This window comes from Myodes glareolus, chromosome X (assembly GCF_982192425.1).
Source record: "Myodes glareolus chromosome X, mMyoGla1.1, whole genome shotgun sequence".
NCBI lineage: Eukaryota > Metazoa > Chordata > Mammalia > Rodentia > Cricetidae > Myodes > Myodes glareolus.
In genome coordinates, this window is record NC_142053.1 from 137,383,228 (window position 1) to 137,408,249 (window position 25,022).

At 37.5% G+C, this 25,022-nt stretch overlaps 3 protein-coding genes across 19 annotated transcripts in view; 2 read left to right on the forward strand and 1 right to left on the reverse strand.

Moving 5' to 3' along the window:
• Positions 1 to 25,022, reverse strand: part of Cask (calcium/calmodulin dependent serine protein kinase) — a 350,284-nt gene that overhangs the window by 108,970 nt on the left and 216,292 nt on the right. For all 14 annotated transcript variants that reach the window (XM_048461595.3, XM_085684363.2, XM_048461593.3 and 11 more), the window contains exon 6: positions 3,719 to 3,821. In XM_048461595.3, coding sequence (XP_048317552.1) covers positions 3,719 to 3,821 — 103 coding nt within the window. The remainder of the gene's footprint in view (positions 1 to 3,718; positions 3,822 to 25,022) is intronic.
• The window catches only part of Gpr82 (G protein-coupled receptor 82), a 44,047-nt gene continuing 19,295 nt past the window's right edge, over positions 271 to 25,022 (forward strand). For 2 of the 3 annotated variants that reach the window (XM_048461603.3, XM_048461607.3), the window contains exon 1: positions 12,611 to 12,747. The gene's annotated coding sequence lies outside the window, so the exon portion shown is untranslated. Of the gene's footprint in view, positions 376 to 12,610; positions 12,748 to 25,022 lie in introns of those variants that run through there. The other variant, XM_048461602.3, reaches the window with a different exon arrangement.
• Gpr34 (G protein-coupled receptor 34) lies at positions 12,627 to 21,005 on the forward strand. Of its 2 annotated transcripts, none has more exons than XM_048461598.3 (2): positions 12,627 to 12,747; positions 19,320 to 21,005. In XM_048461598.3, the coding sequence occupies exon 2, from the start codon at positions 19,415 to 19,417 to the stop codon at positions 20,537 to 20,539; it is 1,125 nt and encodes a 374-aa protein (XP_048317555.3). In that variant the 5' UTR covers positions 12,627 to 12,747; positions 19,320 to 19,414; the 3' UTR covers positions 20,540 to 21,005. The 2 variants fall into 2 exon arrangements, with proteins under 2 accessions (XP_048317555.3, XP_048317554.3); XM_048461597.3 differs by lacking the exon at positions 12,627 to 12,747 and adding an exon at positions 13,247 to 13,402.

Consider the following 25,022-nt stretch of genomic DNA (forward strand, 5'->3'; position numbering starts at 1 on the left):
TGACCACTTGACTTTTATGACTTTGATCACAAAATTCTAAGAACAGGAAACCAATTACCAAACCAGACATGGAACCTCAGATATTTACATAAATATTTAAATGCTAATTTAAATGCAGTAATAAAACCATCCCTCAAACTTCAGGGAAGAAGTTGTTCTGAGTGGTTATGCTTTTACTACTTTAGGATTTGAATCTTCATACATATAGCCTCTTTTACCTTATCCCTTTTGTAAGCGGTTTGCAATTTCCTGCTGAGTTTTACATTCGATGTTACACATCATTCAGCCTTTTTGTGGCGACTTGCAGTTATCATCCTGGCTATTAACACAGGAGCCTTCACTACAGAACAGACTGCACTCCCAGGAGCCTCACAGGTACGGAAGGCTGGGCCTCTGTGCTATGCTGTCCTTGCCTTGCTGTCACCGGTACTGTATTTTCTGTCATCAGGCTTTCATTTTCTTCCCCCTCACCACGCTTTCTCCAGTGTTGGCAACTCTTAACTTGCAGCTTATTATCTGCTACTGACTGGAAAATGACTAGCCACCAGAGTCTTTCATTCAAACATTTCCAAAGTGCTTGTCAGGTCATCACCACGGCGGTAGGTGTGCAGATATGTAGAGGGATGAGCCATAGCTCTTTGACCCCTTACACATCTCTTGTCTGCTGTTATTACATGTCCTTGATCAGATTTTGGAAGGAAGTAGGTAACCTAGATAGTTCTGCTTAGATGGAAGAGGAGGGGTGACAGTTGTAATATGCTTGTTTTTAAAAGACAATAATTGCTAGCTTAGTCTTTAAGTGAAAGGCTAAACCTAACAGATAAAATGACAAAAGGCATTCTAAACAGATGGACTAGAAGTGCAGATTATAAGGGGACACAAATCTACACAATTTTATGAAAACCAGGAAGAGGTCCTCCTACTGCACATGCAGTTAGTTCTCAACAGAGAGGACTAGGGATGGCTTTTGGGAAGACTTACTCTCTCTGAGGAGTGGATGGGGGTGGGTAGGGGGAAGCAAAAGGAGGGGGAGGGAGTGGGAACTAGGATTGATATGTAAAATGAGAAAAGATTGCTTAAAAAATAAATATTTTTTTAAGAAGAAAGAAATGCAGATAAGAAGCAAGCCAAGCTAAGGCTGGACATTTATATATAAGAAAAAAAGGATAAATGGTTTTACTACATTGCAATTATTTTCTAGGTTGCATTCAGGGTAAGTGGGGTCTCTAAAGAGTCAATGGGGAATGTAAGTGGAGTTCAGTGGTATTAGTATGTAGAACATGTAAAGGAGATAATCCTTTCTATTTGGAAGCCCAGCTAATCAAGGATTCAGATCTACAGGAAAAAAGCTTTCTGTTCTAAAGCTGATAAACATTAGCAAAATTTCAAAAGTACTTTAAACACCAGGAAGGCTTTTTTCCTAAGGAAAATCATGTATCCCTTAAAACACATTCACACTGTGTTTTTAAAGGCATCACAATATTTAAAATAGTTACTTCAAGAATATATAGAATGATTTATTAAGAAATGACAGTATTTTGACTATTAAAAGCATTTTAGGACTGGAGATGTAGCTAAGCAGGGCGCCTGCCTAGCATGTACAAGTCCTGAGTTCCACCCCCAGCACCATATTAAAATTCGGTGTGATGGTTGGTGCGCATCTGCAATCCTAGTGCTCAGGAGGTGGAGTCAGGAAGATCAGAAGTTTAAGGTCTTCCTCAATTCCTTATCAAGTTGAAGACCTGCCTGGGTCACATGAAATCCTGTCTCAAAAGAAAGTTTAAAAAAGAATTTTAATTCTACAGCATGAAAAATAGTAATTTTTGAACAATGGATCTGCTGTGAGCTCAGAAGTAGTTGAAAAATAAGAATTAGGAGGAGGGCTCATGGACTTTATGAAAATGGCTGAACATGGACGCAATCTTAATAAATCTATTCCTCCCAATCAAGATTTGTGAAGTAAAATAGAGTCCATGCCACAATGAATATGAAGAGAATGCAGAGTAACAGACACAAAGTCACTCAGTATATAACACAGAAAAGGAATTTGGCTCATTCTCTCATTGTCATGTTATTGAAAGGGTTTAGCTGGAAAAGCATGCAAGGTCAGAAGAACTTAACACAGTTTAATATCAGAGAGCAGTATGCTAGAGAGTTATTGTTATTTATTTATTTAATTCTTATATTTATTTATTATGTATATAGTGTTCTGTTTTCATGTATGCCTGCATACCAGAAGAGGACACCAGATCTCACTATGGATGATTGTGAGCCACCATGTGGGTGCTGGGAATGAACCTTAGGACTTCTGGAAGAGTAGCCAGTGCTCTTAGCCATCTCTCCAGTCCCCAGAGAGTGATTTGTAAACTACAACTATAATTTGTGCTCATTTTTGGGAAGATAGTCTATATTGTTACTGCTTGATGCTCTAGTCATCATCACATCAAATGAAATATCTTCTGTAACAGACAGCTATTTTGACAGGTATGGTTTGGAAAACATTTACATTTAACATAAGCATTTGCTTTTTTTTTTAAATAAAAGAGTGTCTTGCTATGTTGCCTAGGTTGGTCTCAAAGCAACCTTAGCCTCCATAGTGCTGGGATACCATGTGTCCATCACCACACCTGCTTAACAGAAGTATTCTAAAGGGTGGCCAGTTGACTGGAAGACTTCGTGTTAAAGGATACGCTTCATGTTGTTATTCTTCGTGAAGCTCTTAGTACTTGGAGGTGGAAAAGAGAAAGCACTGACTACACTGGCAGTATCGAATGGAGAACTATACAATTTGCAAAACTAAGAACTAGAGGTAAACTCTGGGCAGCATTGTGGGCCGGTCTCTGTTGAAAAGAGTAAATAAAGACCCCACAATCCTGGGATCTTAATTAACATCCACTTCTATACACCAGAGAAGAAAGGTCCTACTTTTACTTTCTTGTTTTCTATTATGGCATAGGAATTTTAAAATCATGTTTTGCTTTGGTCAATAAGACAATCAGACTGTATTCTTATCTATTTGCTCTTCAGAAACACACAGGCTAGTGACTTCAGCAGGATTCTTCGATATATAGAAAAAGGAAAGTGATACGAAATTAAACTTAAACATGCTGTGACACTAGAAGGTAAACCTATACATACTAGAAGCAACTTTATTTGTCCTGTTCACCTTCCAAAGCTTCTATGCTCCAAACGTTAACCACTTTGTACACTGTTCCTGTATTGGGCTTCCTTGGCGCTTCTTCTCTGTGAACTGCTAGGGACACAATACAGAAAGCTACACAGCACTTTCTACAGAGCTGGAGATGGAACCCCATGCCTCATATATGCTAGACAAGTGCTCTACCACCAAACTACATCTACTAGCCCAGAGGCTTTTGTTTTTTGTTTGTTTTTTAAGACAGGGTTTCTCTGTGTAGCCCTAGCTCTCCTGGAACTCATTTTGTAGACCAGAGGACCATGAACTTGGAGATTTGCTTGCCTCTGCCTCTTGAGTGCTAGGATTAAAGATATGTGCCACCACCTCCCAGCCAGAGTCTATTTTTAAGGGAGGAAAATAGTTATGACAGCAGAGTTACTGAGTTGAAAACTATCTGATGGTGCTGGGTAGAACGGGGTATGAAACACTCAGGCTGGACTAATATCTAGTTTTAAACTTTATACCAACTTAAAAGCAATCAGGTTTTGAAGGGGAAAAACAAATATGTTAAAATGGTCTTACCTCCAGCGACAAGTCCAGATTCTCCTAACTGAATAGCTACCCCAAAGCCCCCAAGCTTAACAGGTGCCGAGTTTTCTTTTGAAGCGAGGAGAACACAGTGGGGCTGAAAAGAAAAATCAACAATCAAACCTAAAGATAAGAATTAATTGAAAATAATTCAATTACACAAAACTAAATAATACAATATAGTCATACTTAAAAGAACGTTGGAATTGGATCTGCAGGATGGCTCAGAAGGTAAAGGTACTTGCTCACTTGACAACTTGGGACTCACAAGGTAGAAAGAAACAACTCCTACAAATTGTCTTCTGGGCCCCTTACCTCCCCCTAATAAAAACTACATGTGTTAAAAAATTAGAAACCCTATTATTAAAAAACAAATTTCAGTTTTAAAAACAAACTTCTGAAGCTGGGCAGTAGTGGCACATGCCTTTAATCCCAACACTCAGGCAGGTGGATCTCTGAGTTTGAGGGCAGCCTGGTCTTTAGAGTGAGTCACAGGACAGCCAGGGGTCCACAGAGAAACCCTGTCTCAAATAAACAAACAAATAAATAAAAGTTTCTGAATTATTTTATATGCTTAAATTCTTTGTTCTCTACTCACTTCTGAATGCTTTCTCTAAAGACTTAGGAATTATTTGTTTCCTAGATCAAGCTATCATTCATAAAGCACGGAAGTTCAAGAAGTACAGGTATATTTTCTTTTTCTGTGCAATAATCTCTTCATTTGATTGACAATTTATATTTGTTTCAGCAAAAATACATGGTATACATCTTCCTGCTACAATGTGATTTTACTGAGAGTCACTATAGTTTTACCCTTAGGGGATGCTAATGGCCTTTTCTTTGTTCACCCTCGTCATCATCTTTCTTTTTTAGATATATATTTTTTTACCCCTGAGTAAGAGGAATCAAAACGACTGTTTTGTTGTTGTTGTTGTTTGAGACAGGGTTCCTCTGTGTAACAGCCTTGGCTGCCCTGGAACTTGTTTTGTAGACCAGGCTGGTCTCCAATTCAGAGATCTGTCTTCCCTTTCCTCCCAAGTGCTGGGATTAAAAGTATGGATGTTGGGTTTTAATAACTTGAATTGAGCCGTGTTCCTAGGGATTTCTCCCTGGGCATGTCTTGCCTGTGAACCTATTTTTCTTTCCTGGTTTCCTTGTAGGATCTCATCTTCATCTGTTTGTTCTTGGAAGTTTGTTAGAGGTGGTATCAGAAAAGAACGTAATTGTAATGACCTTTGGTGCCGGCTCAATTACTATATTCTCTATTATACCTAACAGTACATTCAAATGATTCTTAAAACATGGCCTAATATGAAAAGACAAGCTCTTTGAGCTAAAGCACTTTTTATTTTCTCTTATACGATGGACTTACAAGTGGCTATAAGCCACCTAGTGTGTGTGTGTGTGTGTGCGCGCGCGCGTGTGTGTGCGTGCTAGGAACTGATATCATTTTAAGTCAGTTTAGCTCACAAGATAGTTGGCTTGAAAAAAGGCCCTACCACCCTGAACAATCAAACTGAGCTACTATATCCATACAAATGTTTGGTAGTGACAAGCAGAAGTGGGAGAGATCCTTATTCTTTCTAATAAGAGCATCAGAAATGCTGGATGCTGGGTGGTCATGGTACACACCTTTAAACCCAGCACTTGGGAGGCAGAGGCAGGTGGAGGAGCCCTGTGAGTTCGAGGTCAGCCTGGTCTACGGTGAATTCCAGGACAGCTGGCAATACACAGAGAAACCTTGTCTCGAAAAGCTGAGAGAGAGAGAAAGAGAGAGAGAGAGAGAGAGAGAGAGAGAGAGAGAGAGAGAGAGAGAGAGAATATGAACTCTGGAAGTTATTCTTACTGTTAGAACATTTTAAAGGCCTTTACACAGAGTGCATCATAAAGAAAGATGAACCCTCAAATAGAAGTGTACATAAGTATATGAGAACAACAGCAAGAAAGAAAGTGGAAGAGAAAGCAGGCATACAGATCAACAGTGAACAAACTGGCATGAGAAAACAGTGAGAAGAGCCTATGGGAGCTGGGGACACAGCTCAGTGAAGAGCACTTGTCCAGCACATGCAGGTTTGAGAAAGGATGGGCAGGAGAAGATACAGCTTAGATTCAAACAGGGTCTCTTGGTCATGCCTGTGGAAGCATCTTATCACTTTCTTAGGGAGGAGTATAAGCCTCAGTCAGAAGCCTATGTATGGTACATTCTTCATAGTCAGTTGACTATATTAATTCTGAAGTTAATGTTATATTGTAAACTATGCAATTCTCATCACTGTGGATTCAGACATTTTCAATCAATCATGTGTGAAGAGTCATAAAATTCGTACTCCTGGTAAAATGCAATAAATCAACAAATACAAATTAATAATTATAAAACAGAAAGCATATAATATAAAATTAAGCTGGTGAGGATTTGGGAACTGCTATTTCATTTGGGTGTTTTTTTTTTATTGGAGCAAAATCTGAACAGAGACTAGAGTGAAGTTAAAGAAAAAACAAGTCACATAGAAGTAAGCTCTGGGCAGAGAAAACATTCAATAAATACAAAGGTCCAGCGATATGGGAAGGGTTTTTATGTATGAATAGTGGAAAGAAGGATATTTGGGAAGAATGAGCAAAGGTAGAGTGGTAGAAACTCTGATCAAACATCCTTAAAACCATGGTCAATACTAGATTTTACACTGATAACGATGGAAAAACCACACGGGAATTCTGAACGTGGAGCACTATAATCACCTTGGGGTTCAGAAAGGATCCTTCTGACTGCTCTGAAGACCAGTGATTGTAGGAACACAAGAATGAGCGAAAAGAGGCGACTACAGCTGATCAGGCACGAGATGATGGTGATATGGACAGAAGATGACAAGACCCAATCAAACATAGCTAATGTTCTAAAGGTAAAGCTGAGAGGAACTGCTGATGGATAGATGTGTAAGAGAAAGAGGTGGGTCAAGCTTGACAAGCAGGTTCTTGAAGTGAAAGATAAAGATCATATACTGAAATGGGGGATTCTAGGCAAAGAATTTGAAAGAAGAACTATTGAGTGCTAGGTCTTGTAAAATAGTGTGGGGCAGGGGCTGGGATTAGATATGCAAATTTGGGATCAGCAGCATGCCAATAGTATTTACAGCAAAGATAATGACATTTCTAAGGGAGTGACTACTATTAGAGAAGAGGATGGAGAGGAGGGCAGAAACAAGAGGCGAATCTGGCAAAAGAAAACAGAATGGCCAGACAGTGAAACAAGATGAACATCAGAGTTTGCATCTTAGAAGTCAAGTGAGGAACCTTTTTTCAAGAAGAAATGCTTAGTAGTGACTAATGTTACTAAGGCCATTTTAAATTGAGAACTGAGAACAGATAATTAGATTTGGCAGTTTGGAAGTCACTGGTACCCATGATGAGAGTGGTATTGGTGGCACAATGGAGATTAAAATGTCCATTGAACTAGGTTCTGCAGAGAATGGGAAGAGATGATGTGGAGACAGTACGTATAGATAGGTTCCAAAGTTTTCTGTGCTAGGAATTGAGACGGGGCACAGTTAGAGGAACATATGGAACTGAAGAAGTCCCACCCCCACACTTCACCCTTAAGACCAATCATATAACTTCATCTATTTACCAAGTTCAGTGCTTCTAAAAGAAGACTTAAAAATAACAACATTTAAAACATAGACAATTTATGTAATCATTTTATATAAATCATTACTCAAAATCAAAAAAGCAACGACTGCAATTATCCTTCTTTGAAAAAAGATTTTATTTTTACGCGCGCTCGCGTGTGTGTGTGTGTGCGCGCGCGTGTGCGCATATGAGTGCAGTGCCTGTAGAGGCTGAGAGGGTATCTGACTCTCTGGTGCTGGAGTTGCAGAAAGTTGTGAGCCACTGACTTGGGTATTGGGAAGTGAAGCCTGGCCCTTCGGAAGACCAGGAAGTCCTCTTCACTGATGAACCATCTCTTTAGTCCTCCACAGTCACACTACGTTCAAATTGTCTTCACTATCAAAACAATGCTTTTTAGTTGTGCTTTAGTTTAAAATAAAATCCAAATCCTAGTATTTTGGAGGTGAAGAAAGGAAGATAAGAAGTTCAAGGGTGGCTCCAGATGTATATTAACTGAATCTGAGGCCACCCTGGGCTCCAGAAGATTCTATCTCAAAACAAACAAACAAACAAACAAACACCCAAATTAAATGGGATATATGACTTTCTATTATATACTTTCCCCTTCTCCAATTTCCCCTTCTATTATATTCCTTCACCTCTCCAATTTTCACGGTATTTATTTAAGATACTCAGTAATTTCCACCACAAAAATCCCCTACAGTCTAGATTTGGCTAGTTGTACCCACGGGTTTATAATGTATTATGCTTTGTACTTTGCTGTATTTCATGGAGATTCATAGTTAGATCTAGAATCTTGATTAGAGTCAGGTTCAATTTCAGTTTTATGTACTGATACTTCATGTGGTTTAATTGCTATATCTCATCAGTAAGAGCATGACTGGTTGCCCTGCTTTAGTTACAGGATTCTGCTGCAGGTTCAGGTGTTATTTGCCTGACCATCATGAGATTTACTATCAACTGTTCATTTAAATGTGTCTCCAATTACAGATGTTAACAGCCTCATTTCATAGATTCATACTTTTGGATCCTAAAAACTTAGTATCTGTAAAAATACTAAAGTAAAATTTACATAGCATAGAATGTGCACATCAAAATATACTACCAGAGAGTTTGGATGAAGAACATCTGTGTAACCCAGAGCCTTATCAGGACAGTCCCGCCAGTCGAGAAACTTCCTCATCCATTTCCCATTCACTCTCTGCTGCCATTCCACACTGTTTTGTGAGTTTTCCAGCAGGGGCTTGCTTTCCCAGTGTTAGGACTTCGTATACACGAAAGCATAAAATGTGTTATTTTGTGCAAGGTTCCTTTCAGCATATTTCCAAGATTCAGCCAATTTCTTGTGATCAGGAAATCATTTCTTTTTATTACTATATTCCATAGTATTAACCTGTTTTTCCACTCTCCTATGGACATTTTGACTGTTTCCTGTTTTTCTTTATGTGTGTGTGTGTGCCTCTTTCTCTCTGTGCGTGTGTGTTTGCGTGGTACATGAACATGTGTGTGCAAGTATACATGCCTATAGACATGGAGGTCAGGTGTCATGCTCTATCAATTTTCACCTTACACCTTTGGGACCAAGTTGCTCACTAAACCTGGAGCTACACTGGACCCCAGCAAAGCCTAGGGATCCTCCTGACTCCACTCTGACACTTATCACTGAAGTTACAGGCTTGTGAGGCCATGGCCAGCCTTTATGGGTGCTGATATCTGAACTCAGGTCATCGTGCTTGTAGAACAAGTGCTCTTAGCCACTGAGCCATCTCTCCACCCTTCTTGTTTTGTTGACATTTATTATGAATAAAGATGCTATGAAGCATTTCCAGAATATAGAGTTGATATCTAGGCAACTTCCAGAGGTGTCTTGCAAGAATTTTCTATTATAGATTTATAGACTTTACTACATTTGATATGTTTCAATCAGTTGCTGTCTTTTTTCATCTTGATGATTAACTTGTCCCACTCTTGGCTAGTGGGAACCCCTCTAAGTCACCTCTTAGACCCTTCCCTATGATTACAGGAGTCTGTTAACTTCATTGCTTTCAAGCACAAGAGGTTGTCCTAAGCTTGTCTTACTTTTGTCCCAGATCAGAAACCAGTCATTCTTCTAAGGAGCCCCATTTCCTTTTAGTGGGAAAAGGTATTTTAAATTTACATGAGGCGCCTAAGCATACAGTTATTATTGTTTCACTTTTCTAGTAGACGAAGTTTAAAATGTGTACTTTATAAAAGGGGAAGAATTACAAATTCACTCTTTTTCGACTATAAGGTTTTGACTTCTTTGATTTAGCAAGTAATTTTGGAGCATAACAGTGACATAATTATTCACTTGCTCTGTCTATACTCGAGATTCTCAACCTGTGGCTCATGACCCCTTTGGGAGGATAGTCTATCAGATATTCTGCACATCAGATATTTACATCACAATTCATAACAGTAGCAAAGTTACAGTTACGAAGTAGCAACAGATAATTTTATCGATGGGGTCAATGCAATGAGGAACTGTACTAAAGGGTTGCAGCATTAGGAAGGTTGAGAACCACTGGTCTATACATACAGGTTTTAAAATAATAATACCAATAGCAGTAGCAGCAAGATTAGTGACTATGTATGATTTCTTTGTGATTCTTTTTATCATTAAATTATATTGAATAAATTCAGTCATAATATTATTTCACTACTGAACAAAGTAAGAAGCTGTAAGTCTGTATTAATAAAAATAAATCAGGAAACAAATACATGGGAAGGAGAGGAGATACTTTTCAATGGCACGAAACTCAGAGATCCGCCTGTCTCTGCCTCTCTAGTCCTGGGACTAAAAGTGTGTACCACCACGCCTGGCAAAAATGCCTTTCCTTAAGTAAGTAAGTAAATAAAATATAATGTTGGAATCAGAAAATCCCCATTGGTGGTTTTCATGAACAAAATTTATCCAGGTAAGACTCTCCAAGGATGCTAACTAGTTGGGCGAAGTTTGAAGAGTGATAGGATATTTATATATTCTCAAAGTACCTCCCTACAGCATACTTACTAATTACAAAAGGGGAATAGTTATATTTCAAGGGAGAAGCCTAAAAGAAAACTAGCACAGAGAACATTGCTAATACTGGGACTAGACAATAATGCATGGTCTCTGATATGACGCATTGAGAAGTCAGCGACACTTTCATGGTATTCTTGGCAAAGAGTGCAATTAAATATAACCATGGAGAAAAGCCCAAGAGACATTCTAGAAATTAGCAGGTTTATGTTCTTCAAAAATGGCTTTGGATTCAAGGGTTCAGTGAAACTAAAGAAATATCACAAATAAATGTGATTTTGTTCTTATTTTTGCTCTAAAGGATACTACTATTAGGGCAACTGATGAAATTTATAAGAAGGATTGTCAAATACATAATGGTATTCTTTTAATGTAAATTTCCTGATTTTGATTACTGTCCTGCACAAATAAAGCTTTTTTTGTTAAGTCTAAAATTATGTTCTAAACCACCCATCCTATTTTAAATGCACCTAAAATAACTTCTCCATGTGGTTACACTTTCATTTTGTCATGTAATGAAGCTCATTTAGTTTAATCAGATTTGTACAGTTTGGTGTTTTAATTACATAAACATGCCTGTACTTCCAAACTCATAACTGCAAAACAAATAACACCCAGAGAGGTCTAGTTTTTAATCTTCTTTTACTACTCCTCAATATCTCCCTCCTCATTGAAAGGGTACAAAAATAAAGAATAAAATACATATTAAAATAATACACTTCCTGTAATGTGCCCTGTATATATAGAGGAGGTTCCTTTTGAGCTGCTTCTATTTTCTTCGGGCAATGAAAAGCAACTACCATGTGAAGGTGGGGGAAGGAAACAGGGTTGCTGGCACTTTGAGGAGGTTGAAGGTGTGAAACACTATTTTTGAAGGAGGATGAACTAGGGCAGTGGCTGTCCAATTTTAGCACCAGCATCACACAGATTGTTGGACCTCATCCCTGATTTCCTGGCACTTGGGTCTGGATGAGGTTTAGAGTGTACATCTGTTACAAGCTTCTGAATTGTTAATGTCACTGGTCTGGAAGTGAATTTGAGAATTCCTGGATTAAGGACATTAGGAATCACATTAAGGAATGCTGGCAGTCCAGGGGGTCACTTGAGGTTTGTGATAGCTTATCTGAAGCCAGGCCACTGTGTAGGATTATGTCCTTCTACCCAGCAGCCTTCATCTTCACTGCAGGAGGTAGTGAGCAGAACTTCACTAGGGTTGGGTTTCACATAAAGAGGGCATGGTGACAAACATAAAGTTCAGAATGAACAGGACAGGCTCATAAAGAACTAGAAGATAACAGTCAAATCTGATGACAACCCTGATGATTCACATTGGGAAAAAATGTGGCTATAATATGAGAACACGAAAGTTTAAGAACACTATTTTGAAATGGGATAGCTTAGGCGTGGGAAATAGTACAATACATAAATAGTATTTATATTATATTTTAGGAGCTAAAAAGCACTTTATGACTCATTTAGTCATGAAAAATTCTGCCAGAATTTAAGAGATATTTGCATATATACATTTGTTACAGCAGTATTCAGAATTGCCAGTAAGTGGAGACAACCTAAATACCCACTGAAAGATAAATGAATAAAGAAAATAAAATACAGCCAAAAATGGAATATACAGCCTTAAGTATGAAAGAAAATTATGTTACATGCTACAGCACGGACGAACCTCAAGGATAATAGGCTAACTAAAATAAACCAGTCACAAAAGGTTTACGTATGATTCTACTCAACATCCCAGAATCAAGGTTGCTAATGTTGGGACTAGGGGGAGAGAAAATTAGTGTATAGTGGTTTAGAGTTTTAATTTTGCAACATGAAAATGTTACAGTGATCTGTTGCACGATGATATAAGTACACTTAGCTCCACTGAATGATAAACTCAAAACGGGTTACGTGGTAAATTCAGTGGTATGTGTCGCTTACCACAGCAAGAAAAAAAAAATACTGCCAGACGAATACAGTGAGCATCTGCTTTCTCAGAGATTCACAAGCGGAAGTAAGAGTTATAAAATATTTTTATACTAGCAATGTAAAATTACTGTCTTGTGTATTAGATTCTTAACAAACTAAAAGCTCTGGAGATTATGATGTTCAGAAGAATATGTCCAGAAATACTTAAAATGTTAGATGAATCCCAATGAGTTAAATAATATTCAAACAAAGCTGCAGAATGACAATTATGCTTTAACAACAACCAAAAGGGGAAATGACATTCAAGTGCAGAGCAGCAGTTACACAAATGAATTGATGGTGGTTAAATAGCGGACTGGGACCAGAATGGAAGCTGCAGAGCCTCGTCATATTTTCCTGGAAACAGGAGAGACCACTCCAGTTTACTTAGGTAAGTTTATTGCTGTGACGGGGAGAAAATAACACTACAAATCACACCTAGTCCTCAGTTTTTAAGGTTGTTTTAGGAAATAAATCCAGGGTCTTAAAAGAAGATACAAAAGTATACTAAGATAATGTAGAGACCAAATAAAATTTCAGCAAAACTGAAGAGTTAAAAAAAAAAAACCTATCATCAATGTTAGTACAATTCAGGGTAGAAAGACCATTTCATGGCATGCAACTTCTAAAATGGATCCATAAGAAACAGAAGTTCAGGGGTTGTATTCTAAAATCCATATAGCAAATCATTCATCATTTCTTTGGAAAGAGGATTTGCTTGTATTTTATGGCTTGTTGGCATTTTATAGGAGGACTGAAGCACTCCCTAGTTTAAGCTAGAAGGGATGCATTCAGAAGATGCAGTTTCCTAAAGTTCAGCATGAAGCTGTTGCTCAGAGTGGGGTCTTTTCTTAGCTTCAAAACAAGTCCAAGGGCTGTTACACTGAAAAAAGAAAGAAAAGCGGAAAAACAACTGCACCACATGTGAATATAAAAAAGAAGAGAACTCTAGCCAATTGCACCATCACCGGATGGAAGAGTCCAGCTGTCACAACCCGTCTAGGGAGCTTTGGGTTTACTCTGTTTACTCCAGGAAAGCCTCAACTGTAAGTATTCACTGATATTTTAAAACTGCATACATGAGCCTTTGTTTCAGTTAAATATTGCTTATCTGAACATTCAAAGTGAAGCTCAATGTATGCTGATAATGTTATTCTGATATTTGAAAATCTTTCCAAGAGTAAACTGCTTGGACTACACCTCTGCTTGGTTTTCAAACGAGGTTCTGTCTTTTTAGATAGGATATTTAAAAACAATGCAGTTACATCATTTACATGACATTGTATAGTGTCATAATGATTTGTAGCTCTACTTGAATCAACTATAAGTCATTTTCAGACATTGTAATCTTAATTGTAATGTACTACACACTATTTATCTATCTAATCTCTTGACTTCACTAAGCTATATTGTCTCCCCATCTTAAATACTTTCTATATTATTACTATTTTATGGAGGTTATCAGACCAATTAAAATTTAAGTTTTGTGTTTTGGAACTCAATAAAGGGAATACTCAAGAAAAGAAAAAGAAAGAACAATCTACTTTTAAAAAGAATTAGTTCAAACAACTAAAATTAAAAGTGGACAGTTAAGTTTATAACAATGAAATATATTACTAATATCATTATTTCCCAAATAACATGCTTTCAACTGTTGTTCTGTATGCAGCAACTACTGTAACTTCTGAAGCATGGCCTGAATAGATTCAGTCATTTTTATCAGTTCATTAGCAAATAGGTATGTATTTCAACACGTGATATTGTTAGAAATAACACCCAAATTATATTTTAAAAGCTATTTTCTTGGTTGCAGCCACTGAAGAAAAACTGGGAGAGATAGCATGGAGGTAGTGTGAGGTACGAGTGCTCACACAGGGCTGCAAACAGAAAAACGAATGACTACTGATTGAGTTACAAGTCAGGTCCACTATGTGAACAGAGCACATTCATTTTTTTCTTGTCTTCTCTGGCAAATTCTTTATACATCAAACAAGTAGCCTTTGAAATATAAATAAACATTCTTAATTAATTATAACTAATTCTGGGTGTGGTGGCCATGCCTTTAGCATTACTGTGAACTTGTAATTCTCCTGCCTCATATTCCCAAGGAGCTGTGATTACAGACATGCATGAGCCATTAAGCCCAGTTCACAACTTTAAAGGCAACAGAAGTTAGTTACTAAGTTTGAGACAGGACATAATTTTTGAAATGGTTAATAATCACTGACTGCTCGGCTACCTGCTATCTGGTATGGTATGACATGTTCCTGTGGCTATTGAACACATTGCTTTTTTCTTCTTCAACTTGACACTAACACAGTTCAAAGACTTATTAGTGTTTTTGTCCAACCATTACTAAATAGTTAACCAACTAACTAATTAATTAATTATATTTGCATATTAGAGCTGAGGAAATGATTTCGGGGATATGTTCATTGTGCTACTATCTTCCCAGAAACAACTTGATTATTGTTCTTTGGCCTAGAAATAAGTCTGAAAATTCAGATCAATAATTTTATTCTGTGAAACCTGGATTTATTTGCATACTGTTATAGACCAAACAAATGGAAAGATTAGTAACTTGTCCAAAGGAGCAAAGCAAGGTGGTACAATCTCTTCCTAAAACAACAAAGGTAGATGGTGGTAAAGTTTGATCATGTCAAACTACTACCAACTTATAGAATTCAGCATTAATAAGGAAACGGTGATCAGCTATGATAGGAGTGAAGTTTACTTAGGAGGTTCAGGGGTTTTCAGAGTCAGAGCCGAGTCCTTTGGGCATTACCACTTAAAAGCTTTGAGATCATGGGTAAAGAGCCTACCTATAGCTCCTTTTTTCTTAACCTCATGTACTATCAGAAAGACTATATAAAATAAATTTTATCATGTGTTCAAACAGTATCTGGATCATGACAAGTGCTAATTAATGATTAGTTAATCATTTGACCATTTAGCTCAATCATTTTTGACTCTACACTCTGGATACCTCCCAGGAACTTTTAAAGAAAACCAGTGTACAAAGCCCATTCCAGAAAAACTATACAGGGTATCCAGGAAGAAGACAGACATGAGTATCTTTAAAAAGCCTTCACAGGGATGCTCATCAACAGATTTGAGTACCACTAAGAATTCCTACTACAGAGTCCTGAAGCTTTAAATTACTAGTGCTAAGATTGGTAGTACCTTCCAGGCTAGACTGCTTCATTCTACAAAAGCATTTACTCATAAGGAGGCAATATCTGCCTCTGAACTTTCTATTGCTGGTCCCTGCTTTGCTCTCTGCAGACATGAATAAGAAGAGAAGATCCTCTTCTTCACTGCCTTGCAAAACATCCTCATCTATAGGTTAATGTGTCTATTTCCACCAACTCATCTCTATGACATAATTTGAATCCCACTTCTCCCTGTTTCTTAAGTATACCACTGAGGTTGATTAAAAAAATGGTTATTACAGGACAGACTATCAGCCTGGGACAAAATCCATGTAAATAATAACAATTTTCATGTAAAACCCTATAGATGTATGAGTTTCAAAGATGGGGTTAGTTTTTGGGGAGCTGTATTATATTGCTGATACAACACAGGGAATCGTATTTCCACGAATGAAGTTAGCTTCAGGACTTATACTTTGAACACTTTATATCTACTTCTCCCGAATTCCTCCTTTCATTCAGGAATATTTATTGTGCTAAGCACCTGAACACAGAGGCAAACAAAACAGACTTGGTTCTTAATCCTAATGGGGTTCAAAATACATCAGAAAGAAAAACTACTTATGGATGGCTATTCCAAGTCACTTTAGCTTCCTGAGTCTCAGCATCCTTTTGCCCACAGATAGGATGTTTCCACCTGAGCCTCTGAGAGTTTCCTGTATAACCACACAACACAGGCTTCTTGCTCTCTTACTGGCAAGGCATACTGCATTATCAGAAGCCTGCTACCCTTCCTAGACTGTCCCTTTATTTTGAGATGTCAGATCAGGCCTGTATGTTTCTACAAACATTGTGAAATCTGTCTTGTGCATCTGAGACACAGCCCGCCAAGTCCCAGTTCTTCCTTCACTCCTTCCTCCCACTCCTTTTCTCTTTGTTCTCCCTCCATGGTCCTAAATTGTGGAGACAGTTCTCAAGATGGCTTAACAGAACTTCCTCCTCACCAGCCACTTCCTCTTCCTTGGAACCAACTCCTTTGTTCTGTCAAAATTTAAAACTGAATGCCACTTTCTATTAAAAGCCTGTACTTAACCAAATACAGTTTTAAGAGAGGCTACATTCCTCCAAATATTTTTATCTCTATATAACATCAAATCAAGAAATTTATTATGCAAAGACAAATGCTGCATGTTTATTCTAATATAAAGAATCTAGATATAAAAATATAGTATGTAAAAGACATAAAATCAGGAGGAGGTTAATATGGGAGAAGAATGGGTCTAAGGGAGGGGGAACAAGGAATAATGAGATGAAGAAAAACAGGACTGTATATTTTCTTTCATGTAGACTATAGAGTTTAATATCTGTCTGTCTATTCATTTATCAATCCGTTTGACATTAAAGCAGAGGGGTACTATTAAGGGAGGGAAGCAGGGGGACAGGAAGGAAGGGCAAGGGAAAGCGGTGGGGGTGAATATGAGCAAAGTACAATGGCATATAAAAATGTTATATTTAGTGAAATACATTTTGTATACTTACTAACTAAAAATGCTTAATTTAAAAAAGAAGCAAAACTGAAAAAATGATTGTGGTGTGATGTGGCTTAGTAGTAGAATATTTGCCTAGTTGTGGAAAGTTCTAGGTTTAATATATAATATCACAAGACAATGACAAGAAGGAGAGATTAATTATCACAATTAAGATCTTTTCTGTCTAGCTGGGCAGTGGTTCTATATATGTTTTATCCCAACACTCAGGAGGCAGAGGCAGAGGCAGGTTGATCTTTGAGTTCAAGGCCAGCATGGTCTACAGAATGAGTTCCAGGACAGCCAGAGTTACACAAAGAAATCTTGTCTCAAAAAACAAAACAAAACAACAACAAAAACCAACAAAAGAAAACAAACCCACCAAACTACCCTTTATTACTGCATTTAAGGTTTGACCATGCACCCCTATAAAAATGCTTACTGAGAGCAGGGTCTCTGTCTTAATATTGTTAATATCCAATATGTTAATACTGGTCTTAATATCCAAGCAGTACTTACATGAATGTGAGATGTTTAGACTGATCATAGTAGGCCCCTAGTTTTTTTTTTTTTGTTTTGATTTTTTTTTTGAGACAGGGTTTCTCTGTGTAGCCCACGGCTGTCCTGGAACTAGCTTTGTAGACCAGGCTGGTCTCAAACTCACAGAGCTACGACTGCCTCTGCCTCCTGAATGCTGGGATTAAAGGCATGAGCCACCATCATCTGGCAAGGTACCTAGTTTTTTAAAGATAGCTTGTTTTTCAGTGCTGGGAACCGAACCAGGGCTGCACACATATTAGACAAGTGTTCCATCACTGAGCTAGGCAAACTAGGCTCAAAGCAAACAATTTTCAACACTGATTATGTATCAGGGTTAAGAGTTTCACATAAAAGCTTTGCATTTTTACAAATGAGCTTAGAAAAGATCATTTTACAAAAGAGGCTTAGAAAAGATCATTTGTCATTGATTATGAAGTTAGGTATGATTTTGAAAGCCCTGCCTTTCAAAATTTTCACTACATCTATTTATTTGTGTGTATGCATGTATGTATGTATTACATATTTATGTATGTGCGACAAGAATGTGCCATTGCATACATCTGGATGTCAGAGAACAAGCTGTGGAGTCAGTTCTCTCCTTCTACCATGTCGGTACCATAGATCAGGTTCAGGTAAATAGGCTTGGCAGAACATACCTTTACCCTACTGAGTCATCCCATCTGCCCCTAAAGTCTTGATGTTATGCCCATGAAAGGGTTTTTACAAAAAACAAAAACAACAACAACAACAACAACAAAGAAAAACCAGGGCCGTTACTATAAGAAAAGAATGTGAGGAGATAGATATGCTTGATTTTTCCTTACATATATAATTGGTCCCAATAGTTAAATGCCTGAGAACTGTCCAATGGCAAGCAGCACTGGGACAAAGTAGAATTGACATACCTAGAAAGTTCTGGTGACAATCTCAAATGATATAATTCAAGGCATAATTAAACTTTAGTTAGTTAACATTTCATAATCTTGGATTCCATGAACTGCTTCCCATCTATATTATTGCCTTACGCGTCAAGGGTGGGAGTGGGTTATTTGATACTATCTGATCTGGTTTTATATGACCACTGTATTGTCCTGTGAAAGACTGTAACAGTCTATGAAAGGAGGCAGGTGTCATCCTTGGTCTGTTTTGGTAACTACACATTTCTATAGATAAATAATTTTTAATACTCTTATCTTGATCTTAGGTGAAGGAAGAAATTTTGTGTCCTTTTTTTTCTATTCTCACTGTGGAAAGACAGATTCCTACAGCATATTCAATATACATCATATGGCAATATATGTCAAAATGAATGGATGCCAACTATGAGGGAAGGGGCAGGACAGGAAGCATTTCTGAAGCTGGGCAGGGACAGCAGGGGATCCAGCTCACCCATGGCAATAAACACCTTTAGGGGATATTGATATTCATCCTTGAAAAATATGAGCTGCTGTTTTTTTACTATCTATATTCCCATAACAATATTGCTAAGAAATGATGCTCATATGGTTTAATTCTTTAATATAATAAGTAAAATGAATTCTCTGTGTGTGCTGTAGCAACAGAAAAGGTTAGAGAGATCCTACTGTATTTACTGCTGTTTTGTGATACAACAATGCTACGACACACATTATGTAGTTAGCCAATGGTCCCAAATAAGGTCTGAAATAAAACCCTTATTTATGCTTTGTGTTATAGTAGTGGCTATTATCACAGCAAATGACTCAATGTTTGACATTCTGTTTTAGGAAACTGAAGAAATAAAGAAGTACACATAAAGAGCATGTCACTTAGCACTCTGTTTTGATAGCTACAGAAGACACCGAGAAGGCACGTTGTAACAATGACGACTACTTCAGTTGACAGTTGGCCTTGCTCCTCCTATGGAATGTACTTTATAGCTAATTATAGCGACCAAGCGTCACAAAATTTCTCAAGAGTGCCAAATGTTACTAGCTGTCCGATGGATGAAAAATTACTATCTACGGTGTTAACAACGTTCTACTCTGTTATTTTCATTGTGGGACTGGTTGGGAACATCATTGCCCTCTATGTATTTCTGGGCATCCACCGCAAAAGAAATTCCATTCAAATTTATCTACTTAACGTGGCCATTGCAGACCTTCTACTCATCTTCTGCCTCCCTTTCCGCATAATGTATCACATCAACCAAAATAAGTGGACACTAGGTGTGATCCTTTGCAAAGTTGTGGGGACACTATTTTACATGAACATGTACATTAGCATTATTTTGCTTGGGTTTATCAGTTTGGATCGCTATGTAAAAATTAATCGGTCTATACAACAAAGAAGGGCAATAACCACCAAGCAAAGTATCTATGTTTGCTGTATAGTATGGACAGTTGCTCTTGCTGGATTTTTAACTATGATCATTTTGACGCTGAAGAAGGGAGGGCACAATTCCACAATGTGTTTCCATTACAGAGACAGACACAATGCAAAGGGAGAAGCAATTTTTAACTATGTTCTTGTGGTAATGTTCTGGCTTATTTTCCTACTGATAATCCTCTCATATATTAAGATTGGCAAGAATTTACTGAGAATTTCTAAAAGGAGGTCAAAATTCCCTAATTCTGGCAAATATGCTACAACAGCCCGGAACTCCTTCATTGTACTGCTCATCTTTACTGTCTGCTTTGTGCCTTATCACGCCTTTCGGTTCGTGTACATCTATTCACAGCTCCATGTGTCTTCTTGTTACTGGAAGGAAATTGTTCACAAAACCAATGAGATCATGCTGGTGCTTTCATCTTTCAACAGCTGCTTAGACCCAGTCATGTATTTCCTGATGTCCAGTAATATTCGCAAAATCATGTGTCAACTTCTTTTTAGACGATTTCAAAGTGAAGCAAGCAGAAGTGAAAGCACTTCAGAATTTAAGCCAGGATATTCCCTGCACGATCTATCTGCGGCAGCCAAAACGCACTACAATACTAAGGGTAATTGAGACAAATGTGCTAAAATGAAATGGCAGAAGGCAGCTTCTTCATTCCTTGAGATTGGTAAAATTATTGAAAAAAAAATCTCTAGCATGTCCAGAACCTTGATCTTTAGAAGTGATCTTTTACTTGCTTAATTGTAAACAAGTTCAAGGCAAAAGCTTACATTTATCCTTAGATTTTATAAATATATGTAGAATCTTCTCAGAATTTACTGTTAAGCTAACACTTTTAACAACGGTTATAAAGTTAAGGGAAATTCATGGATTTAACAACAAAATGAATGAAGTGCCATTGTTTTTCAAGTCACTAAAGAGTTACTAAAATTAGGCACTTGATACTAATTTTAAATATGTTTAAAAACAAAGCAGAAAACATGTTTGTTACTTCAAAAGTGTATATCACTTGCTGCTGTGTTCATTTATGCCCAAATCTCTGCTAACAAATGAATTAATAAAATTATAATAAAAGTGACACCACCATCACTATCAATGCTTCTATAAAAAAATGGGAAGAATTTAAATACTAAATATATAAGCTAAAAATTTGATAGCCTGCCAAAGGGACTGACTTAAAGTAGATTCATAAGTGATTCATCCATCTCACATTCTGATAGCGAAAGAGGGTGCTCATGCGATGATATGGCCCAGCAAGTCCACTGCAAGGTACAGCTCTTACAGAAGCATGCAAATACACATATAAAAACATATATACAAAGATGATCAGTTGTCATACCTGGGAACAATTGAGGATGTACCAGAAAAAGCATGAAGAAGTAAACTGTGGTTTATTTACCACATGAAGTACCTTTAACATTTCAATGCAATAAAGTACACACACATGCATCAAATGGGGACATTTCAAAAATAGTATTGAGTGGGCTGTAGAAATATAAGAATTCTGGCTCCTCTTCCAGAAGACCTTGCCTTGATTCCCAGTACCCACATGGTAGCTCACAACCACCTGGAACTCCAGTTTCCGGGGATCCAACACCCTCTCCTGGCCTCCTGGGACAATGTACAAATGTGGTGCAAAGATATACATGCATGTAAAACAGACATACACATATAGAAAACAGCACTGAGTAAAAAAATAGTATTGAGTGAGAAAGAAAACCACACATAAGAGTAAATCACTTATGTAAAATAGTAAAATACTATCATTTTCTTTATGTACACACAAAAATTCAAAGCACGCATGATAGTGTACAACATAATACCAATTTAAACTTAATGGTCACACGTGAAGAGTTCTGACACAAACATGGTAAGAGCTTAATGCGTATTAAACCCAGGTGCCTAAGTGTCACTTTGAAAAATTTCTGAGTAAAATACTTTGTATATCTGCATGTTAAAATTGAAAGGAATAAACTGAAAACTTCATGTATGTTCAAGAACAAATAGTAAGCTCTAAGGAGAAGGGACTTAACACTGACCTAGGAGTCAGTAGCTTGGCAAGTTAGAAATAAATAAATATTTTCCAAGTAGTTGAATGAACAAAGGAAATAAAGATAGATGGTCAAATAAGACAGGGAAGAAAAGATGTTTTTTAAAAATGGGCATGATCAGACTTTTCCAAGTGATTCTGAATAGAGCAGAAGGATATTGCAATCTAGAGAGGAGGTATCCTTAGGGAAACTGCAAAAATTTGGCTAGTGTGTGTACATTTTTTTTTTTGCTATACACAGAACCCAAATGCCATTGTCTGAAAATGTACAAGGCTGTCATGACAAACTCCAAGAATCTATGATATGTTTCTATCACAGAATGTGATTTTCTTTTTAAAGTCAGAATGTTTCTGCAGTCTAAGACTTTTCCAACACAGCTATTTTGGCACCATGATGACGACAACAATGACTACTAGTATTACCACTACTACTTTCTTGAGACAGAGACTTACTATGTAGCCCTGGCTGTCCTAGAACTCACTCTGTAGACAAAACTGGCCCTGAACTCACAGAGATCCTCCTACCTCTGCCTCCTGAGTGCTGGCATTAAAGGTGTGTGCCAACATAGCAAGCCTAGACTACTTCTTAAAACTCAAGTTAGGCCACTGGCTGGGAAATCAATGTCAAAAAGCATTCATTAGAATGCAGTTAGAGGAGTTACACTAGTTTAAATAAAGTAGCAGTAGGCTCTCCTGTAAAACAAGTGATCTCACTAGCCTTGGACAATTGGCTAGGGTTACAGCACCAAAAATTATTTCCCTCCTGTCCATCAGGCCTTAAGTTAAATTAGAAAGTTACTACCAAAATATGTGTCATTATTACACCTTTAGAGGTATCTTGCCATGTTGGTCATTATTGTGGCTCACAGGTATCAGCTGGGTAGGATACTGGTTGCATCCCTCTCTTGGCAGCTTATAAAGTACTTTCTGGTACTATAAGAGCTAGTCCTCATAGAGAAAGCTTTCAGGTCAGGTCCAGTGGCATCCAGTGGCATTCTAAATAACCCTTATTCCCAGAGCAGAGAGAGACCATTACAAAAAGCATCATCTTGTCAAAATGCAGAGCTCAATTAATTGATCATGGGCCACTCAGTCTCAACCAATACATCTACATACCTTACAATCCCCACACCTTAAGGCTCAGGGAACCTTGTGGAAGAGGGAAGTGAAATATTTTAAGAACCACAGGACCAGGATCTGCTGCAAAATAGTATTTCTAGATAGGACACAGACGTTATATCTAAGAAAGCTCAACAATATGGTTGCTTTAGCAAGACTTGAACAATGACAATACCAGTTGACATGACAACATGGATGAGGGAAATGTCATGGGGCCAAATCCCCAGATGAACAGTACAGACAGCTAATGACTGCCAAGAGTGGCTAACTAGTCTTCCTCAGGGGGGTGCCCTAATTGGTTATCTAATACCAAGTGATTAAGCCTGAATTCATATACATATAAGCAACACTAAGCAGACACAGTATGTTGTATTTATACACTTATACATATATGTAACAATAAAAATTAAATGAATAGAAGGGAGAGAAGTAGAGATATGAGAAGGGTTAGAGGAAAGGAGAAATGATAACATTTTAAGAAACTGCAAAAAATAAAAATAACTCGAATGAGAAAAAAGCATAAAGATTTTTGATTGGGCTGAATTTTATTTCAAATAGATTTGCTTGTATATAGTTAGCACTCAGTTTTAGTGAGCATGATATTTCAGAAAGTGCACAAACAGCTTGAATAAAGAATAGGTTAAGCAAAAGTATATTTGAAAATACAAATAACATCTGAGGATAGAAACTGAAGTTTTCAGTACAATTAGAGGCTCAGAAAAAGTGTTAAAGCAATTTTAATTGTTGTCCTGACAATGGTATCAAATACTATCTAAATGAAATTTACTACTTGTTTGTATAATTTTAAATAATGAAAAATTGGATCCCATCAATAGTAAGCATTCCATACCTTTTAATGTCCTATTAATAAACACAGTTTAAATGCTATCAAGAGTTGGAGATATGGCTCAGTGGGTATATTGGCTAGTTTATGTCAACTTGACATAAGTTAGAGTCATCAGAGAGGAGGGAGACTCAATTGAGAAAATGTCTAAGAAAATGGGGCTGTGGGCAAATCTGTAGGGCATTTACTTAAATAGTGATTGATGGGGGAAGACCCAGCCCATTGTGGGTTGGTGCCACTCTTGGGCAAGTGGTCCTGGGGTCTATTAAAAAGCAGGTTGAGCAAGCCATTAGGAGAAAGCCAGTAGACAGAAACCCCTCCATGGCCTCTATTTTGGCTCCCTCCTCTAGGTTCCTGTCCTGACTTCCTTTAATGATGAGCAGTGATATGGGCATAAACCAAACAAACCCTTTCCTCCCTAAGTAGCTTTGGTCATGGTGTTTCATCACAGCAATGATAACCAACATTAAGACAGTGGGTAAGAGCTGTAACCTGAGTACCTTGGGGACTGTAAGTGCAGAGGCAGGCAGATCCTGAGAGTTTGATGGCCAGCTGGCTTGAAGATAGATAAAGCAGACATCTAATGTCCTCTTCTGGCTTCTGCATAGCAGTGCACATACCAGAACACATATGCATGAACAACTATATTCGTCATACACACATACATATGCACGCAGGCATGCATGCACGCCAGCACACACATTATACTACACACACCTGTTACTCTAATTTTAAGAAAATACCCATAGTTCTGGAAACTATCTCATTATTTATACTAAGTGACACAATCTTTATAAACTATTTGTAAAAGTTTACTGAATTAACTTATGTTATTTGCAATAAAGTAAAATTTGATTAAAGTCTATCCACCTGCAATATCATAATGGGCTATTTACTGATCGATATTTCACTATAAACATTCCTTAAAATAACCTGAATCTTGAGAATAGTTCTAGAGTTTTTAAAAATACGCTAAATTTAGGGTTATTTATTACATATAATCTATTTTTCTTTCTGAGCATTGGTGTATGTATGTATGTAGGAAACACCGTCTTATCTGTCAACACAAAGGTTATTTCTAA

Bases quoted from the DNA above. Each gene is read 5' to 3' on its own strand.
- Gpr34 (XM_048461598.3), top strand. From the start codon at position 19,415: ATGACGACTACTTCAGTTGACAGTTGGCCTTGCTCCTCCTATGGAATG.